The sequence below is a fragment of the Oncorhynchus tshawytscha genome, linkage group LG09 (assembly GCF_018296145.1).
Source record: "Oncorhynchus tshawytscha isolate Ot180627B linkage group LG09, Otsh_v2.0, whole genome shotgun sequence".
Classification (NCBI taxonomy): domain Eukaryota; kingdom Metazoa; phylum Chordata; class Actinopteri; order Salmoniformes; family Salmonidae; genus Oncorhynchus; species Oncorhynchus tshawytscha.
The window spans coordinates 35319952-35337400 of NC_056437.1; the positions used below are offsets into that span (position 1 = coordinate 35319952).

At 39.4% G+C, this 17449-nt stretch overlaps 1 protein-coding gene across 6 annotated transcripts in view; it reads right to left on the reverse strand.

Annotated features, from left to right (window-relative positions):
* The window catches only part of ncor1 (nuclear receptor corepressor 1), a 110833-nt gene that overhangs the window by 60069 nt on the left and 33315 nt on the right, over positions 1 to 17449 (reverse strand). For all 6 annotated transcript variants that reach the window (XM_024431758.2, XM_024431755.2, XM_024431754.2 and 3 more), the window contains exons 6-10: positions 16454 to 16576; positions 10620 to 10676; positions 9615 to 9667; positions 7306 to 7372; positions 1962 to 2134 (exon numbers count right to left, since the gene is read on the reverse strand). In XM_024431758.2, coding sequence (XP_024287526.1) covers positions 1962 to 2134; positions 7306 to 7372; positions 9615 to 9667; positions 10620 to 10676; positions 16454 to 16576 — 473 coding nt within the window. The remainder of the gene's footprint in view (positions 1 to 1961; positions 2135 to 7305; positions 7373 to 9614; positions 9668 to 10619; positions 10677 to 16453; positions 16577 to 17449) is intronic.

Sequence of the window (17449 nt, forward strand, 5' to 3'; positions counted from 1 at the left end):
GGATATCCTTGTCTCATCGCGCACCAGCGACACCTGTGGCGGGCCGGGCGCAGTGCACGCTAACCAAGGTTGCCAGGTGCACGGTGTTTCCTCCGACACATTGGTGCAGCTGGCTTCCGGGTTGGATGCGCGCTGTGTTAAGAAGCAGTGCGGCTTGGTCGGGTATCGGAGGACGCATGACTTTCAACCTTAGTCTCTCTCGAGCCCGTATGGAAGTTGTAGCGATGAGACAAGATAGTAGCTACTAACAATTGGATATCACGAAATTGGGGAGAAAAAGGGGTGAAATTCAACAACAAAAAAACAACAAAAGTTGACATGCCTACTCATTCCAGGATTTTCTTTGTTTTTACTATTTTCTACAGTGTAAAATAATAGTGACGACATCAAAACTATGAAATAACACATATGGAATCATGTAGTAACCAAAAAAGTGTTAAACATATTTTATATTTGAGATTCTTCAAAGTAGCCACCCTTTGCCTTGACAGCTTTGCACACTCTTGGCATGGATGTTCAATGTCTGCTTTTTTCAATTTAAACCATCTACCAATAGGTTCCCTTCTTTGCAATGGAAAACCTCCCTGGTCTCTGTGTTTAAAATGCACTGCTCAACTGAGGGACCTTACAGATAAAAGTATGTGTGGGGTACAGAGATGAGGTAGTCCTTCAAAATCATGTTAAACAGTGTTATTGCCCGCAGAGACCATGCAACTTATTATGTGACTTGTTAAGCAAGCTTGCCAAAACAAAGGGGTTGAATACTTATTGACAAGACATTTCAGCTTTTCATTTTTTAATAATTTGTAAAGATTTCTAAAAACATAATTCCACTTTGACATTATGGGATATTGTGTGTAGGCCAGTGAAACAAAATCTTAATTTAATCAAGTTTTAATTCAGGCTGTGTGGGAAAAGTCAAGAGGTGTGAATACTTTATGAATGCACTGTAAAATATGTAATGATTTTTTTTTAAAGTTCAAATTTAAAGGACAGTTTTAACTAAAGACTGAAGTGGAAACTGAAAACCACAAGGACCAAAAATGAGTACAGATCCTTCCTTAATGTTCTGAAGGATTTGCAAGGGTGGTTTATTACTTAATGTGCAATTGTGCTGCTGGGGAAACAATGGCCCCATTGTTTTTAGTTTGTTTTCCTTACCACTAAACAAAAGGCAAAAAGCGATCATTAATCAAATTAAACAGTCAACATGTTGTGACTAAAGGTAATTGCTTGACTGAAATCATTCAAACTAGGGGGAAATTACTTTATACTTGAATGTCAATGTCTCTTCTCTCGCCTGTAGAAAAATACTTCTAAAAGGGGATACAATGAACTTTTAAATCTGGAATGTTTGGCATCATGAATCAGCCTTCCATGACACATCCTGTCCCTAATGTTGAGTCTTTACAGCTACAATGATAGCCTCCAAAATATGAGAACAATCCTCAAAAGGAAATAGTCTAAAATACACAACAGGGACATTGGGGTACAAATAAATGGGTAAGAAAAGGGCTACACCTTTTTGGCTAATCATTACTTTCACTGCCTGGTCTAGTACTAGCAGTCTGAACTAGCATCTCTGACCTGCCTTGCTAGAAGATTTCAGAGAAATACCCAAGCCTGTGTGCCAGGAACAGCCAGACACTGGCTGGACTGACCCCTGACACAGCCAGCTGATCTGCCTGAAGCACACCACCTAGCATGCATCTCAATAGTGCAAAGAGGCATCCTCTCCTTGTTTCCTTTCCATCATTCTGCACTGATCTAAAAGAAACTGGACAGGTGATAGCAACTTCTTACAATACGAGGCATTGATTGTATTGCTTTCATCTGTCCTGTGTTTTCAGTTGGAGGGGATCCTTGCCAATGCATTTTGAGGAGGATGCGAGGAGAGAAGACACAAGCAATCGATGGAAGACTTTCGAGATTTATCCTAGTTTCCCATTCCCTCAATTTACCTCTGGAAGCGCTCCTGCTGCTCTCTCTGCTTGCGTATTTCGGGGAACTGTCTCTCGTAGTACTCCCTGGTGCGGCTATCCTTGGCCTTGCGACGCGGGTTGTTCTCCATCCGCTCCACCTTCTTCTCCCACGCCTCCATCAGCTGGTCGTAGCGCTGGCAGATGTTCTGTTCCTGAACCACACAATACGGGTTTGTGAAAGGGGATCTGGATGTTAAGGTACAACATGATGACAACGACCTAATTCAAACCTTACCCATGGCTCTCCTGACCTACACCTACATCTGTAAGCAAATGGATAAGTAGAATGTATCCAAAATCACAAATCTTGTGCGGATGATACCCTGTCCTATTTGCCATTATTTCACCACGCCTCTCAAAAATAATTCTGGCCACAACTGTGAAATCCAGAGAGTTCCATTGGCAATCTTGGACTTAAAATGTGAGATGTTTGAGATGGAACATTACAGCACTTACAAATGATGGACATTAACCAGAGAGAAAAAAAGAGAGGACTAGAAGATATGGAGAGTCTCATACAGGGAGGACAATACAGCCTTGTTTCCACTCTCGACTAGCAAGGGCCAAACAATCCACCTTCCTCTTGGCAGGCGGCCATGCAGCGCACTCTGCTGCCATTGTTCAGAGTCATAAAGGTCTATCTGACCCTGCCTGGAAGCAGCCTGCTAAAAGTAGCACTCACCGAACCATAACCACCTACCTCCATCATTTACAAAAAAATGTATAACGTTTCCACATGGGGTGATTAGACTAGACAATATTTAGCATGCTAGCTGATCCCGAATACTTCGTCATTGCGCAAATGCTAGTTAGCATTGGCTCACGAAACCAATTCGAACTTGTCTCATTCTGGACATAGAGACATAAAAATGGTATCCATGAAACACAGAGACATTATTTTACTGTAATAGAGAAGGAGTTAACCTTCTTAACGACACCCTTTTTATGTTTCAACTCCTCAATGTGCGCAGAGCAGACACTAGTAAAACAGGAGTAGCCAATCAAAGAACATTGTGGAAATGTAATGATCAGTTTGTTGTATGCTGCATTAAGGTACCAAGTACAACTAGCAGCATATTAGCCACACAAGCTGTCTAGTTTTATACATCTGCAATAAGAATAAAACACAACTACAGTTGAAGTTAACATACACTTAGGTTGGAGTCATTAAAACTCGTTTCTCAACCACTCCACAAATTTCTTGTTAACAAACTATAGTTTTGGCAAGTCAGTTAGGACTTCTACTTTGCGCATGACAAGTAATTTCTCCAACAATTGTTTACAGGTTATTCCACTTATAATTCACTGTATCACAATTCCAAGTGGGTCAGAAGTTTACATACACTAAGTTGACTGTGCCTTTGAACAGCTTGGAAAATTCCAGAAAATGATGTCATGGCTTTAGAAGCTTCTGATTGACATAATTTGAGTCAATTGGAGGAGTACCTGTGGATGTATTTCAAGGCCAACCTTCAAACTCAGTGCCTCTTCGCTTGACATCATGGGAAAATCAAAAGAAAGCCAAGACCTCAGAAAAAAAATTGTATACCTCCACAAGTCTGGTTCATCCTTGGAAGCAATTTCCAAACGCCTGAAGGTACCACGTTCATCTGTACAAACAATAGTAAGCAAGTATAAACACCATGGGACCACACTCTCGACTAGCAAGGGCCAAACAATCCAGACAGTCTCCTAGAGATGAACATACTTTAGTGCGAAAAGTGCAAATCAATCCTAGAACAGCAGCAAAAGACCTTGTGAACATGCTGGATGAAACAGGTACAAAAGTATCTATATCCACAGTAAAACGAGTCCTATATCGACGTCACCTGAAAGGTCACTCAGCAAAGAAGAAGCCACTGCTCCAAAACCACCACAAAAAAAGCCAGACTACGGTTTGGAACTGAATGGGTCTTCCAAATGGACAATGACCCCAAGCATACTTCCAAAGTTGTGGCAAAATGGCTTAAGGACAATAAAGTCAATTTATTGGAGTGGCCATCACAAAGCCCTGACCTCAATCCTATAGAAAATATGTGGGCAGAACTGAAAACCGTGTGCGAGCAAGGAGGCCTACAAACCTGACTCAGTTACACCAGCTCTGCCAGGAGGAATGGGCCAAAATTCACCCAACTTATTGTGGGAAGATGTGGAAGGCTACCCGAAACGTTTGACTCAAGTTAAACAATTTAAAGGCAATGCTACCAAATACTAACTGATTGTATGTAAACTTCTGACCCACTGGGAATGTGATGAAAGAAATAAAAGCTGAAATAAATCATTCTCGCTACTATTATTCTGACATTTCACATTCTTAAAACAAAGTGGTGATCCTAACTGACCTAAGACAGGGAATTTTTACTAGGATTAAATGTCAAGAATTGTGAAAAACTGAGTTTAAATGTATTTGGCTAAGGTGTATGTGAACTTCCGACTTCAACTGTATATAAGTATTTGGCCACTAGTTCTCATTCTGAGAGATAAGGTAGGCCACTTAATTTCAACATCTGAACAAAGTGTACAGGCAAGCATGCTGATCAAACAGTTGGGAGACAGGCAGGTGTGTTCATAACAATTAAAAACTGCTCTACCTTGTTAGTTAGCAAACAGGTCAAAGTTGGCTAAACTTGAATTATAAAGATTAGGTGGCTACTCACTAGCACGTGGGCTTGTGATTGAGAGACTGTTTATGAGACCTGTCTTAATTTCCTATTAATGCCTGCTACAGGAAGTTAGTCATTATTAGTGGATGTGGATTATGCTTGGTTCTGGTTAAATTTGTAACAAAAGGGCATTTTTCATTGACAGACTTGAAAGCCAGATCAGTTATTATTATTATTGCTAAAAAATAATGAAATAATTAGTGGGGCTTATATTTAGCCTAATTTCACACGTCCTGAATTCATTCGATTATTGATGACTGTTTGAAATGCAGTGTATTTGACCTTTAATTGTACACCGAAGCTTATTTAGAGATACGTTTTTTAAATTTTTAGATCAAATCAAATCAAATTTTATTTGTCACATACACATGGTTAGCAGATGTTAATGCGAGTGTAGCGAAATGCTTGTGCTTCTAGTTCCGACAATGCAGTAATAACGAGCAAGTAATCTAACTAACAATTCCAAAAAAAACTACTGTCATACACAGTGTAAGGGGATAAAGAATATGTACATAAGGATATATGAATGAGTGATGGTACAGAGCAGCATAGGCAAGATACAGTAGATGAAGTACAACCTGTATATAATGTGAAACGCCCATATGATTTTTAGGTGTATCGCCCAGCCCTAGGAGATAGCCTGTTCAAACAGTTAAAGTTACTAGGGATGACCCTAATTAGTCGACTGGGCGATTGTTTGGTCGACAGAGTTTTTGTTGTTGTTGAGTAGTAACAAATCTAAAAATATATCTTAATTTTAATGGCACACGAGACACCTGTCTTATTCGTGTCCATCTCAGTGAACTAATCCATTGCAGAGGCCGCGGGATGGCATTGTCCAAAAAGAAGGGGTGTGTGGCTAAAATGCACAATGGACGTCTCTCTCCAGAATGCGATATCGGATGCCAATTTGTGCACATTCATTGTTTGATTGTTAGTGTTTATCAATTCCCTATTACATATATCACCAGTAGTACATTTACCGTTCATTTCTATCATTTCTCTACAATGTTTGTTTGGTTGCGATAACTTCTGTTAATTCGTTCAATATATTATTCCAGTCTTTTATCATTCTCATTTTTGGAGTGGACACTGTTTGCAGAGTGCACAACCTATGCTACACTTGTGAGTAACATGTTTTGGTTAATTTCATTCCATATGTGAGTTTTGTCATTGTCTTTTTTTTGGAGCCCTCCTGACAATATTGAGTTCGGACGCGCACCTGATTACGAATAGAAGTAGGCCTATAGGCTGCCTGGCCTGCGAGCAAATGTAGGCATATAAATGTGCCCATTTGGGGATCTGATAATATTTCTGATTGGCTTTAATGCACCACCACTAATGAGCTGTGGATCTTCTGAAAGTAATGTTTTCTGCTCCTCAAACAGTAAGCAAACTAAGTATGTTTTTACATCCATTGAGAATCACAATAGTTCCTTAATGTATTTTTAAAATCTTTCTAGCTCTCCCCATTTAGATAACCACTCAGCGTGAAAGGGAAAAACGTCATGCTTTGTTCCAGTGAAAACGTCATAAAATAGGCCGACCTGATTACTTCGATTCCCTTGCGCAAATAGCCTACAGCTGTGTCTGTCCCGAGCTCACCAGTGCGGGAGACTGAGGGCCCTGAATATTTTATAAAATGTTGCAAGTTTGCTAGCTTAAGCTTCGGGCTGGACCCAAGTTAACAGTTGATAAAATGTTTCAAGTTCGTTGCAGACAGACCATTCGTAGGATATCTATTTTCATAAGGACATTTTCTACCTGCAGGCTACCATGTTTATATTTGTTGGCTTTACTGGGTATTTTTACATAGTTGGCAATGGCAATAGAAGTAAATTAAATTTGCATCACTTTCATTTCAACTTGGATAGAATTTTGATAAACCACATGACAAATGATTGAGATACGAAGAAGTTATTATAAATTAAATGAAACTGTTCCACGAAAATGTGCATATGATAACCACTAACTGGCACACAGATCGGTAGAAATGGTAAGATAAATTTCCATTCCAACTGAGAAAGGTTACCGGTAACGTCGGGAGAGAAACAGCAGAATCTTAAAAAGTGAGTAAGAGCAGGTCAGGTTAATTTTTTTTTCTTCTGGTTATCTTGATCTTTGGCTCCCTCGAGTCATTTGTGTCATATTTCATCAAGCAAAGTGCTTAAAGCATCAGAGAACCTCAATGTATATATAGTTGATTTTATTCAAAAAACACATAAGGTGTGTTTATATATGGAAAAATACACATTCAAAAATTTAGATCTATCAAATAGTCGAAAGAATAGACGACTTTCGGTGGACCAAGATTTTATTTTGTCGGGGACAGCCCAAAGTGTTAGAAACGTGACAAACAATAAATTATGAAACCAATAAGTGGGCATATAAATTCAAGCCACCTTGAATGTGATGCAGTTTAACATACAGTACATGCATTGAGTAAAAGAGCTTGCTATTGGGTTAAACTATCAAATTATTATTGTCCATGGTCAGTTTGGGTCATCTCTATGAGAGCACAGCATGTCGGTCAGTCTGTCCGTGAGGCTGTGTGTGTGTGTGTGTCTGTGTATGAGTCTCTGTATTTTGGTCATAGCATCCAGCGCATGCCTTGAAGTTTCCTTCCCTTGCAGCCCTCAACAGCAGGGAGAGAGACTTACCCTTTGTTTACGAGCATGGTTCCTTCTCTTGAAAAACAGAATCAGCTTCTTCCTCATCACTTGATTACTGGGAGAGAGAGAAAAACGGTTTGCTCAGTGAGGTGTGCCCCAAACTAGGTCCTATAGGGACTAAAGGTCAACCGGTTAAATCGGCACGGCCGATTAATTAGGGCCGATTTTCAAGTTTTCATAACAATCGGTAAACAGCATTTTTGGACACCGATTACATTGCACCCTACGAGAAGACTGCGTGGCAGGCTGACCACCTGTTACGCAAGTGCAGCAAGGAGCCATGGTAAGTTGCTAGCTAGCATTAAAAACTCATCTGAATTTTTTTTTCAAAATCTTAACATAATCACTAGTTAACTACAATTGGTTGATGATATTACTCGTTTTAACTAGCTTGTCCTGCGTTGCAAATAATCAATGCAGGGCCTGTTAATTTATCATTGAATCACAGCCTACTTCGCCAAACGGGTGATGATGTAACAAGCGCATTCGTGAAAAAAAAGCACTGTTGTTGTGTACCTAACCATAAACATCAATGCTTTTCTTAAAATCAATACACAAGTATATATTTTTAAACCTGCATATTTAGTTAAAATAAATTAATGTTAGCAGGCAATATTAACTAGGGAAATTGTGTCACTTCACTTGCATTCTATGCAAGCAGAGTCAGGGTGCAACAGTTTGGGCCGCCTGGCTCGTTGTGAACCGTGTGAAGACCATTTCTTCCTAACAAAGACCGTAATTAATTTGCCAGAATTTTACATAATTATGACATAACATTGAAAGTTGTGCAATGTAACAGCAATATTTAGACTTATGGATGCCACCCGTTCGATAAAATACGGAATGGTTCCGTATTTCACTGAAAGAATAAACGTTTTGTTTTCGAAATTATCGTTTCCGGATTTGACCATATTAATGACCTAAGGCTCGTATTTCTGTGTGTTTATTAATATTATAATTAAGTCTATGATTTGATAATTGATAGAGCAGTCTGACTGAGCAGTGGTAGGCAGCAGCAGGCTCATAAGCATTCATTCAAACAGCACTTTTCAGCATTTGCCAGAAGCTCTTTGCAATGCTTGAAGCACAGCGCTGTTTATGACTTCAAGCCTATCAACTCCCGAGATTAGGCTGGCAATACTGAAGTGCCTATAAGAATATCCAAAAGTCAAAAGGTATATGAAATACAAATGGTATAGAGAGAAATAACTACAACCTAAAACTTCTTACCTGGGAATATTGAAGACTCATGTTAAAAGGAACCACCAGCTTTCATATGTTCTAATGTTCTGAGCAAGGAACTTAAACGTTAGCTTTTTTACATGGCACATATTACACTTTTACTTTCTTCTCCAATACTGTGTTTTTGCATTATTTAAACCAAATTGAACACGTTTCATTATTTTATTGAGACTAAATAGATTTTTATTTAAGTTAAAATAAAAGTGTTCATTCAGTATTGTTGTAATTGTTATTATTACAAATATATAAAAATTGTCAGATTAAATCGGTATCGGCTTTTTTTGGTCCTCCAATAAATCGGTATTAGCGTTAAAATCATAATGGGTCAACCTCTAATAGGGACACTACTATTGCTGTTAACACTACAACAACAAAAGGATCCTGTAGGAAATATCATGGAAGGACTAAACAGTTAGACAATCTAACGTGCACAACACATGCCTATTTAACTCTACATAAAGAAACAACATAATCTGCCTTCCACCTCTCCATTAATATGAGGAATTAGAGAAGGAGGGGCCTTTGGCTACTGGACAATGAAAGAAAGTTGAAAAACAATAGAACATGATAGAAATAGGCTAATTAAGTAGCCTATATGTTCTAAAAATGCATAGTCTCCCCAGCTCAATGCAAAGTGGTGTGTGACACACAGCAACCTGCCTAGTTGCCTATGAACTTGAATGGCGAATGGAAGCAAGCATCAATTACCAGTTGAGAAACAGTAGCACTTTATAAAATCATGGCCATTGAAAATGTTTTTAAAACGCGATTGCATTTAGAGTTGTTGTGCAACAATTAGGCTTCTGAAAGCACATATTTGATCCATTAGCAACGAACGAGCCATTTGATGAGCTGTAGCAGCAGCTCTCACGCTACATTGACTGGTATTCGCAATGGAACTTTTTCCCTTCTTCCGGACAATTGTCCGGCGCCAATTTTATTTATCGGCTTTCCATAATTATTTTTGGGTGCCAAAAGCCGGCTATCTGAAACCCTGACACACATGCTTCTATATATACATACTGTACACGCAAGAAACAAAAGTGCATACTCACGTCTTTATGTTGTCATGGTATACTTTAGTATCCGACGGCTGGTTATAAAGGGGCTAAGAAAAGGGGGGGGGAAGAAATCAGTCTATAAGTAATGACTTAAGTAATTAGCTACAAGCATTGTAATAGCTAATCATTTATTGCTACTATATGCAGTTCTCAAAGAACCTTAACACTGCATTCGAAAGTATTCAGACCCCTTCACTTCTACCACTGTCAGCCTTATTCTAAAATGGATTGAAATGTTTTCCCCCTTTAATCTACACACAATGCCCCATAATAGCAAAGCAAAAACAGTTTTTTATTTTTCTATGTATTAAAAATAAAAACTGAAATAAAATATTTACATAAGTATTCAGACCCTTTACTCAGTACTTTGTTGAAGCACCTTCGCCAGCGACTATAGCCGTCTGGCAGCCGTCTGGCCACTCTACCAAAAATGCCTGATTGGTGGAGTGCTGTAGAGATGGGAGAACATTCCAGAAGGACAACCATCTCCACAGGGGAACTCTGGAGCTCTGTCAAAGTGAGCATCGGGTTCTTGGTCACAACCAAGACCAAGGCGCAATCCTGTCTGAGAGTGTTAAGGACAATTCCTTCGATCTCATGGATTGGTTTTTGCTCGGTCAACTGTGGGACCTTATTTAGATAGATGTGTGCCTTTCCAAATCATGTCCAATCAATTGAATTTACCACATGTGGACGACAATCAAGTTGTAGAAACATCACAAGGATGATCAATGGAAACAGGCTGCCCTTCTGCTCAATTTTGATTATCATAGCAAAGGGTCTGAATACTTACGTAAATAAGGTATTTGTTTTATATTTTTTATAAATTAGCAAACATTTCTAAAAACCTGTTTTCACCTTGTCATTATTAGGTATTGTATGTAGATTGAGGAGGGGGAACAAATCTGGAAAAAGTGAAGGGGTCTGAATACTTTCCGAACGCACTGTATCTAGGAAACAATAATCATTCAACCATTCAGAATACCCCCAACCACCTACCAGTTCAACCTTGGGACCAAGACCTTCAAATATCTTATGGGCCTCTTCAGCTTTTTTCTGGCAAAAAAAAAGACAATATAATGATAGTTAGTACAGATCAAAATAGAATAAACCTTTTACTCGCAGTAGTAGTCCTTGGTGACTGAACACACAATGTGGGCTGCAGGCTCTGTTGTTCCATTTGTTCAATTACAGCTGCAAAATCTATTGACAGCGTAGGACAATAACTATTTGGACACAATAATTTGCTAAATATATATTTTTCCCCTCAACCATGCACAATTGTATGACTTATTTTTTTTGCCCTTGCTTTTTCCTTAGCACACACACAAACATGAAAAAGCAGCATGTATGTATGTACAGTTGAAGTCGGACGTTTAAATACACCTTTGCCAAATACATTTAAAAACAGTTTCACAATTCCTGACATTTAATCCTTGTAAAAATTCCCTGTCTTAGGTCAGTTAGGATCACCACTTTATTTTAAAAATGTGAAATGTCAGAATAATAGTTGAGAGAATGATTTATTTATAACTTGGGTCAAACGTTTAGGGTAGCCTTCCACAACCTTCCCACAATAAGTTGGTTGAATTTTGGCCCATTCCTCCTGACAGAGCTGGTGTAACTGAGTCAGGTTTGCAGGCCTCCTTGCTCGCACCTTCTTTTTCAGATCTGCCCGCAAATTTTCTATAGGATTGAGGTCAGGGCTTTCTGATGGCCACTCCAATACCCTGACTTTGTTGTTCTTAAGCCATTTTGCCACAACTTTGGAAGTATGCTTGGGGTCAATGTCCATTTGGAAGACCCATTTGCAACCAAGCTTTCACTTCCTGACTGATGTCTTGAGATGTTGCTTCAATATATACATTTAATTTTCCTCTCTTATGATGCCATCTATTTTGTGAAGTGCACCAGTCTCTCCTGCAGCAAAACACTCCCACAACTTGATGCTGCCACCCCAGTACTTCACGGTTGGGATGGTGTTCTTCGGCTTGCAAGCCTCCTCCTTTTTCCTCCAAAGATAATGATGTTCATTACGGCCAAACAGTTCTATTTTTGTTTCATCAGACCAGAGGACAGTTCTCCAAAAAGTATGATCTTTGTCCCCATGTTGAAAACCGTTCAAAACCGTAGTCTGGCTTTTTTATGGCGGTTTGGAGCAGTGGCTTCTTCCTTGCTGAGCGGCCTTTCAGGTTACGTCGATATAGGACTCATTTTACTGTGAATATAGATACTTTTGTACCTGTTTCCTCCAGCATCTTCACACGGTCTTTTGCTGCTGTTCTGGGATTGATTTGCAGTTTTGGCACCAAGGTACGTTCATCTCTAGGAGACAGAACGCCTCCTTCCTGAGCGGTATGACGGCTGCGTGGTCCCAGAGTGTTTATACTTGAGTACTGTTTGGTCAGATGAACGTGGTACCTTCAGGAGTTTGGAAATTGCTCCCAAGGATGAACCAGACTTGTGGAGGTCTACAAATTTTTTCCTGAGATCCTGGATGATTTCTTTTGATTTTCCCATCATGTCAAGCAAAGAGGCACTGGGTTTGAAGGTAAGCCTTGAAATACATCCACAGGTACACCTCCAATTGACTCAATTGTTATAAATTATGTCAATCAGAAGCTTCTAAAGCCATGACATAATTTTCTGGAATTTTCCAAGCTGTTTAAAAGGCACAGTCAACTTAGTGTAAGTAAACTTCTGACCCACTGGAATTGTGATACAGTGAATAAGTGAAATAATCTGTCTGTAAACAATTTTTGGAAAAATTACTTGTGTCATGCACAAAGTAGATGTCCTAACCGACTTGCCAAAACCACAGTTTGTTGACAAGAATTTTGTGGAGTGATTGAAAAATGAGTTATAATGACTCCAACCTAAGTGTACTAAAACGTCCGACTTCAACTGTATGTATGTATACAAAGTAGGGATCTATGGAAAAAAATAAATCAAGTGTCTGAAGTCTAAAAATACAGCGTCTCTTTCCCAGGCAGCACTGTGTGGTGAATCTGCCTGCCCAAAAGAGGAAAGCCAATGGAGATTATTGCCAGGCAAGGTTATTACATTGACACTTTAGTCATTCAGCAAACACTCGTATCCAGAGCGACATACAGGAACAATTAGGGTGAGGTGCCTTGCTCAAGGGCACATCAACATATTTTCCACCTAATCAGCTCTGGGATTCAAACCAGCAACCTTTCGGTTACTGGCCCAAAGATCATAACCGCTAGGCTACCTGGCGCCCAACAAGAGTTTCAATAAGAAGCTCAAACAGATGAGGAAGAGCGACCAAACAAAAGGCTCTGGTGTATGTTATCTTCCATGTATCTCCAAACTATTTTACACAACTAATAGTAATGTGTCTGTGTTTAAGCTTTTGTCCAAATTATGCATCAAAAATGTATAAACTGTGTTGTTTGAAGAGGAGACAATACAAAGCCAAAATTATCTTCTGGTATAGAATAATTAATAGACCTTGGCACTAGCGACAGATCTCTTATATCTACGCCGTAAAAAAAAATCATAAAAACAAAATGACACACACATACATATATATATATATATATACACACACACACACACATACACACACACACACACACCTTTTCATAAAAACTCTGCCCAGAAACTGCTGTGGCATATAACCAAGGCCACAGGGGGAATGTTCTACGTGGCTCTGCTCTCACAGTCTGGGCTGAGGAGAGGCTTTCCCGCTAAAAGGGTTAATGGCTGGCTGAGAAGGATGCAGGCGGTCTTGCGAGAACACAGACATGAACTAGTTACCCACACACACAGTCCCACCTTCCCTTTCCCTCTGCTAACACACACATACACTACCGTTCAAAAGTTTGGGGTCACTTACAAATGTCCTTGTTTTGAAAGAAAAGCAAAAAAAATTGTCCATTAAAATAATATCAAATTGATCAGAAATACAGTGTAGACATTGTTAATGTTCTAAATTACTATTGGAGCTGTAAATGGCTGATTTTTAATGGAATGTCTACATCGGCGTACAGAGGCCCATTATCAGCAAACATCACTCCTGTGTTCCAATGGCAGGATGTGTTAGCTAATCCAAGTTGATCATTTTAAAAAGGCTAATTGATCATTAGAAAACCCTTTTGCAATTATGTTCGCACAGCTGAAAACTGTTGTGCTGATCAAAGGAGCAATCAAACGGGCCTTCTTTAGACTAGTTGAGTATCTGGAGCATAAGCATTTGTGGGTTTGATTACAGGCTCAAAATGGCCAGAAACAAATAACTTTCTTCTGAAACTCATCAGTCTATAATTGTTCTGAGAAATTAAGGCTATTCTATGCGAGAAATTGCCAACTGAAGATCTCGTACAATGCTGTGTACAACTCCCTTCACAGAACAGCTCAAACTGGCTCTAACCAGAATAGAAAGAGTGGGAGTCCCCGGTGCACAACTGAGCAAGAGGACAAGTACATTAGTGTCTAGTTTGAGAAACAAATGCCTCACAAGTCCTCAACTGGCAGCTTCATTAAATACGGGACAGTTTTATCTCCATCTCTTCAGTCAAAGACTCAATCATGGACATTATTACTGAGTTGTGGCTGCTTTGCGTGATGTAGTGTTGTCTCTTCCTTCTTGCTCTTTGTGCTGTTGTCTGTGCCCAATAATGTTTGTACCATGTTTTGTGCTGCGGCCATGTTGTGTTGCTACCATGCTGTGTTGTCGTCTTAGGTCTCTCTTTATGTGTGTGTTTTGTCCTATATTTTTTATTTATTTTATTTTTTAAATCCCATCCCCATAGGAGGCCTTTTGCCTTCTGGTAGGCTGTCTTGGAAATAATCATTTGTTCTTCACGGACTTGCCTAGTTAAATAAAAGGTTAAATAAAAAAAATGGCCACAGCTAGATAACTGCCTAGCAAGATGACAAAGAAAATATTTAATTCACTTTCCATAATCCCAGTGCCAGCCCATAGCCAAATGTTTAGCTAGCTAGCTAAGGTCCGCTAGCATATTCATGCTATTTGATTCGCTCAAAGTCAAGTTAAGTACCTATCAGCAGTGAGATTCTCAGTGTGCTTCATGCTTAAGATTTAAGTACAGTTATGCATAATCGTTACCCTCCACTTTCATAAATTTGAGCATGTATGGAGTGGTGCATCAAAGCTGGGACCGAGAGACTGTAAAACAGCTTCTATCTCAAAGTCATCAGACTGTTAAACAGCCATCACTAAAAACAGAGAGGCTGCTGCCTACATAAAGACTTGAAATCATTGGCCACTTTAATACATGGATCTCTAGTCACTTTAATGTTTATATATCTTGTATTACTCATCTTATATGTATATACTGTATTTTATACCATTATTGCATCTGCCTATGCCACTCTGCCATTGCTCATCCATATATATATACACTTGTGTGTATTAGTTAGTTGTGTGATTGTTAGATTACATGTTAGATTGATATTGCTGCTCTGTCGGAACTAGAAGCACAAGCATTTCGCTACACTCGTAATAACATTTGCTAACAATGTGTATGTGATCAAAACAATTTTATTAGATAAAAGTAAAGTGTGGTTAGCACCAGGCAATATAGAGTTAATTCTATTTGATCTTTTAGGGCAAAATTCCAAATACTTGTATAGCAAGGGAGTTTATGTCCGCTTGTTCTCATGTTGTTTTTTTGGTCTTGTCTCCTTCACTCCTTCTGTGCTGTGCACCACCCACCCCACCCCAAGCCCCTTCCCCTACCACTCACAACAACAAAAGATGAAAGATTGCTTCCTTTGAAAATAATTAGTTTCAACTCATTATTTTATGTTGGACCAAACCTCAAATGCAGCGGTCATTTGGACACCAAAACACATTGTCATTATTTTCCTATAATAGAGAACTTAACCTTTATAACAATACCCGTATGTCTCAATTCAAAATAATTGAGCAGAGCAGACCCTACTAAAACAAGAGTATCAGAAAACATTGATTTGGAAAATGTATGTTCAGTTTGTCGCGCACGGCATTGCGGTACCACGTACCCCTAGCAGCATTTTATCCACAGAGTTATGTGCTAGCTGTCTCGTCTGTGTTTTATAAATTTGCAATGAGCATAAGAAATACACATTTGTATCAGGAATTCGCAACTCGTTCTCATTCTGAGAAATAAGCATCTTCTTATCCAGGTAGGCCACTTGATTTCAACGTCTAAAAACAAAGCGGACAGGCTATTGCTGTTCAAACAGGTGAACGGACAGGAAGGTCTGTTCTAACAGTTAAACTGTTCTACCTTGTTAGCTAGCAAATAGATTCAAGTTGGCTAGACTTGAAATATAAAAGATTAGTTGGCTACTCACTAGCACGTGGGCTTGTGCTTGAGAGATTAACTTTTTGAGACCCAGGTCTCATAAACAGTCATTTATTAGTGCTGCTACAATAAGTTGGTCATTATTAGTGGATATGCATTGTGCATGGTTCTGGTTAAATGTGTAACAAAAAGGGTCCGTTTCAGAGTGATTATTGTAAAAAGGCAGATTAAACTATTTTTAGAAAATAATTTAATTATTAGTGTGTCTTACGGTTGTGAAACGCTTATATTTAGCCTAGGTATAATTTTAAAAGCCCTGAATTCATTTGATTATTGCTGGCTGTTTGAAATGCAGTGTATTGACCTTTAATTGAGAAGAAAAACTTATTTAGAGAAAACAATCAAAGAAATATTGTGAATCGCTCATATATGCATGGTAAGACCACCAGACACATTGAAAGAGCTGCCTTGTGTAGTAGTGGCAGGTGTAGTAGAGGTGAGTGAGTGAGTACAGTAGGAGTACAGTAGGTGTACAGGATTCCCCGGTAACCCCACCCTGTTCTCGTCATAGATGATCTGGACGATGCTGCGGTGTTTGTTGTGTTCCTGTGGTATGGGGGGAGGGGTCGCCGGCTTTTCTGGCTCCACTGGCTTCGCCGCTTCCTCCTCCAGTTGTTGCTATAAGACAACACATAACAGTTAACAAATGAGTGTGCTCACACACACACAACAATTATATGGGAAACTTCCTCTCTTCCATAAATCATACAGTTAAAGAATAAGACATGGGTTTCATGCTGCGAGTTTTCAAACAAAATGTTCATGTTTTCTAATTCCACCTCTATACAGCTCATGGTGGTGGCTGGGCAGGAGAACAAGGCTCCATTTCAACTCAACGATGCTAATCCGATTCCAGTCTCTGATATGCGAGGCTCATGCTTGTTTAAAAAATATATATATTTTAAGAGCTCTGTAATGTAACTGACATGCTGGTCCCTGCACTCTCTGAGACTCACTCTGCTGACTGATAGTTGAACTTGTGTGTGTGTGTGTGTGTGTGTGTGTGTGTGTGTGTGTGTGTGTGTGTGTGTGTGTGTGTGTGTGTGTGTGTGTGTGTGTGTGTGTGTGTGTGTGTGTGTGTGTGTGTGTGTGTGTGTGTGTGTGTTAGTTGAACTGGTGTCCACATGCTAAAGGTTATGTAAACAACTAGGTTACAAAAGGCCACCCGAGATTAGGAGCTCCTGGAATACCTTGAATAAATAAATAATTCCCAGAAAATCCTGGGAAAAGCCTTAGGAAAACACAAAAATTGCCTTTCTCCCAAAGCCAAGCGCAGTTCACATTCCTGTCTAACGAGTAGGGATTCCAAAAAGACAGCAACTGTTTTTTGCTCTCCAACTCAAATCCCAACAAAAAAGCGAGTTAATTATCCCTTCACCAGGTCAGGAAGAGAGCTTGATATTGTGAATAATCCCATAGCTCCAGATATTCACCGTCTTCTGGGAGCAAGGAATTCAAAGCAGACATAGGTGTGCAACAAGCTAGCTGACC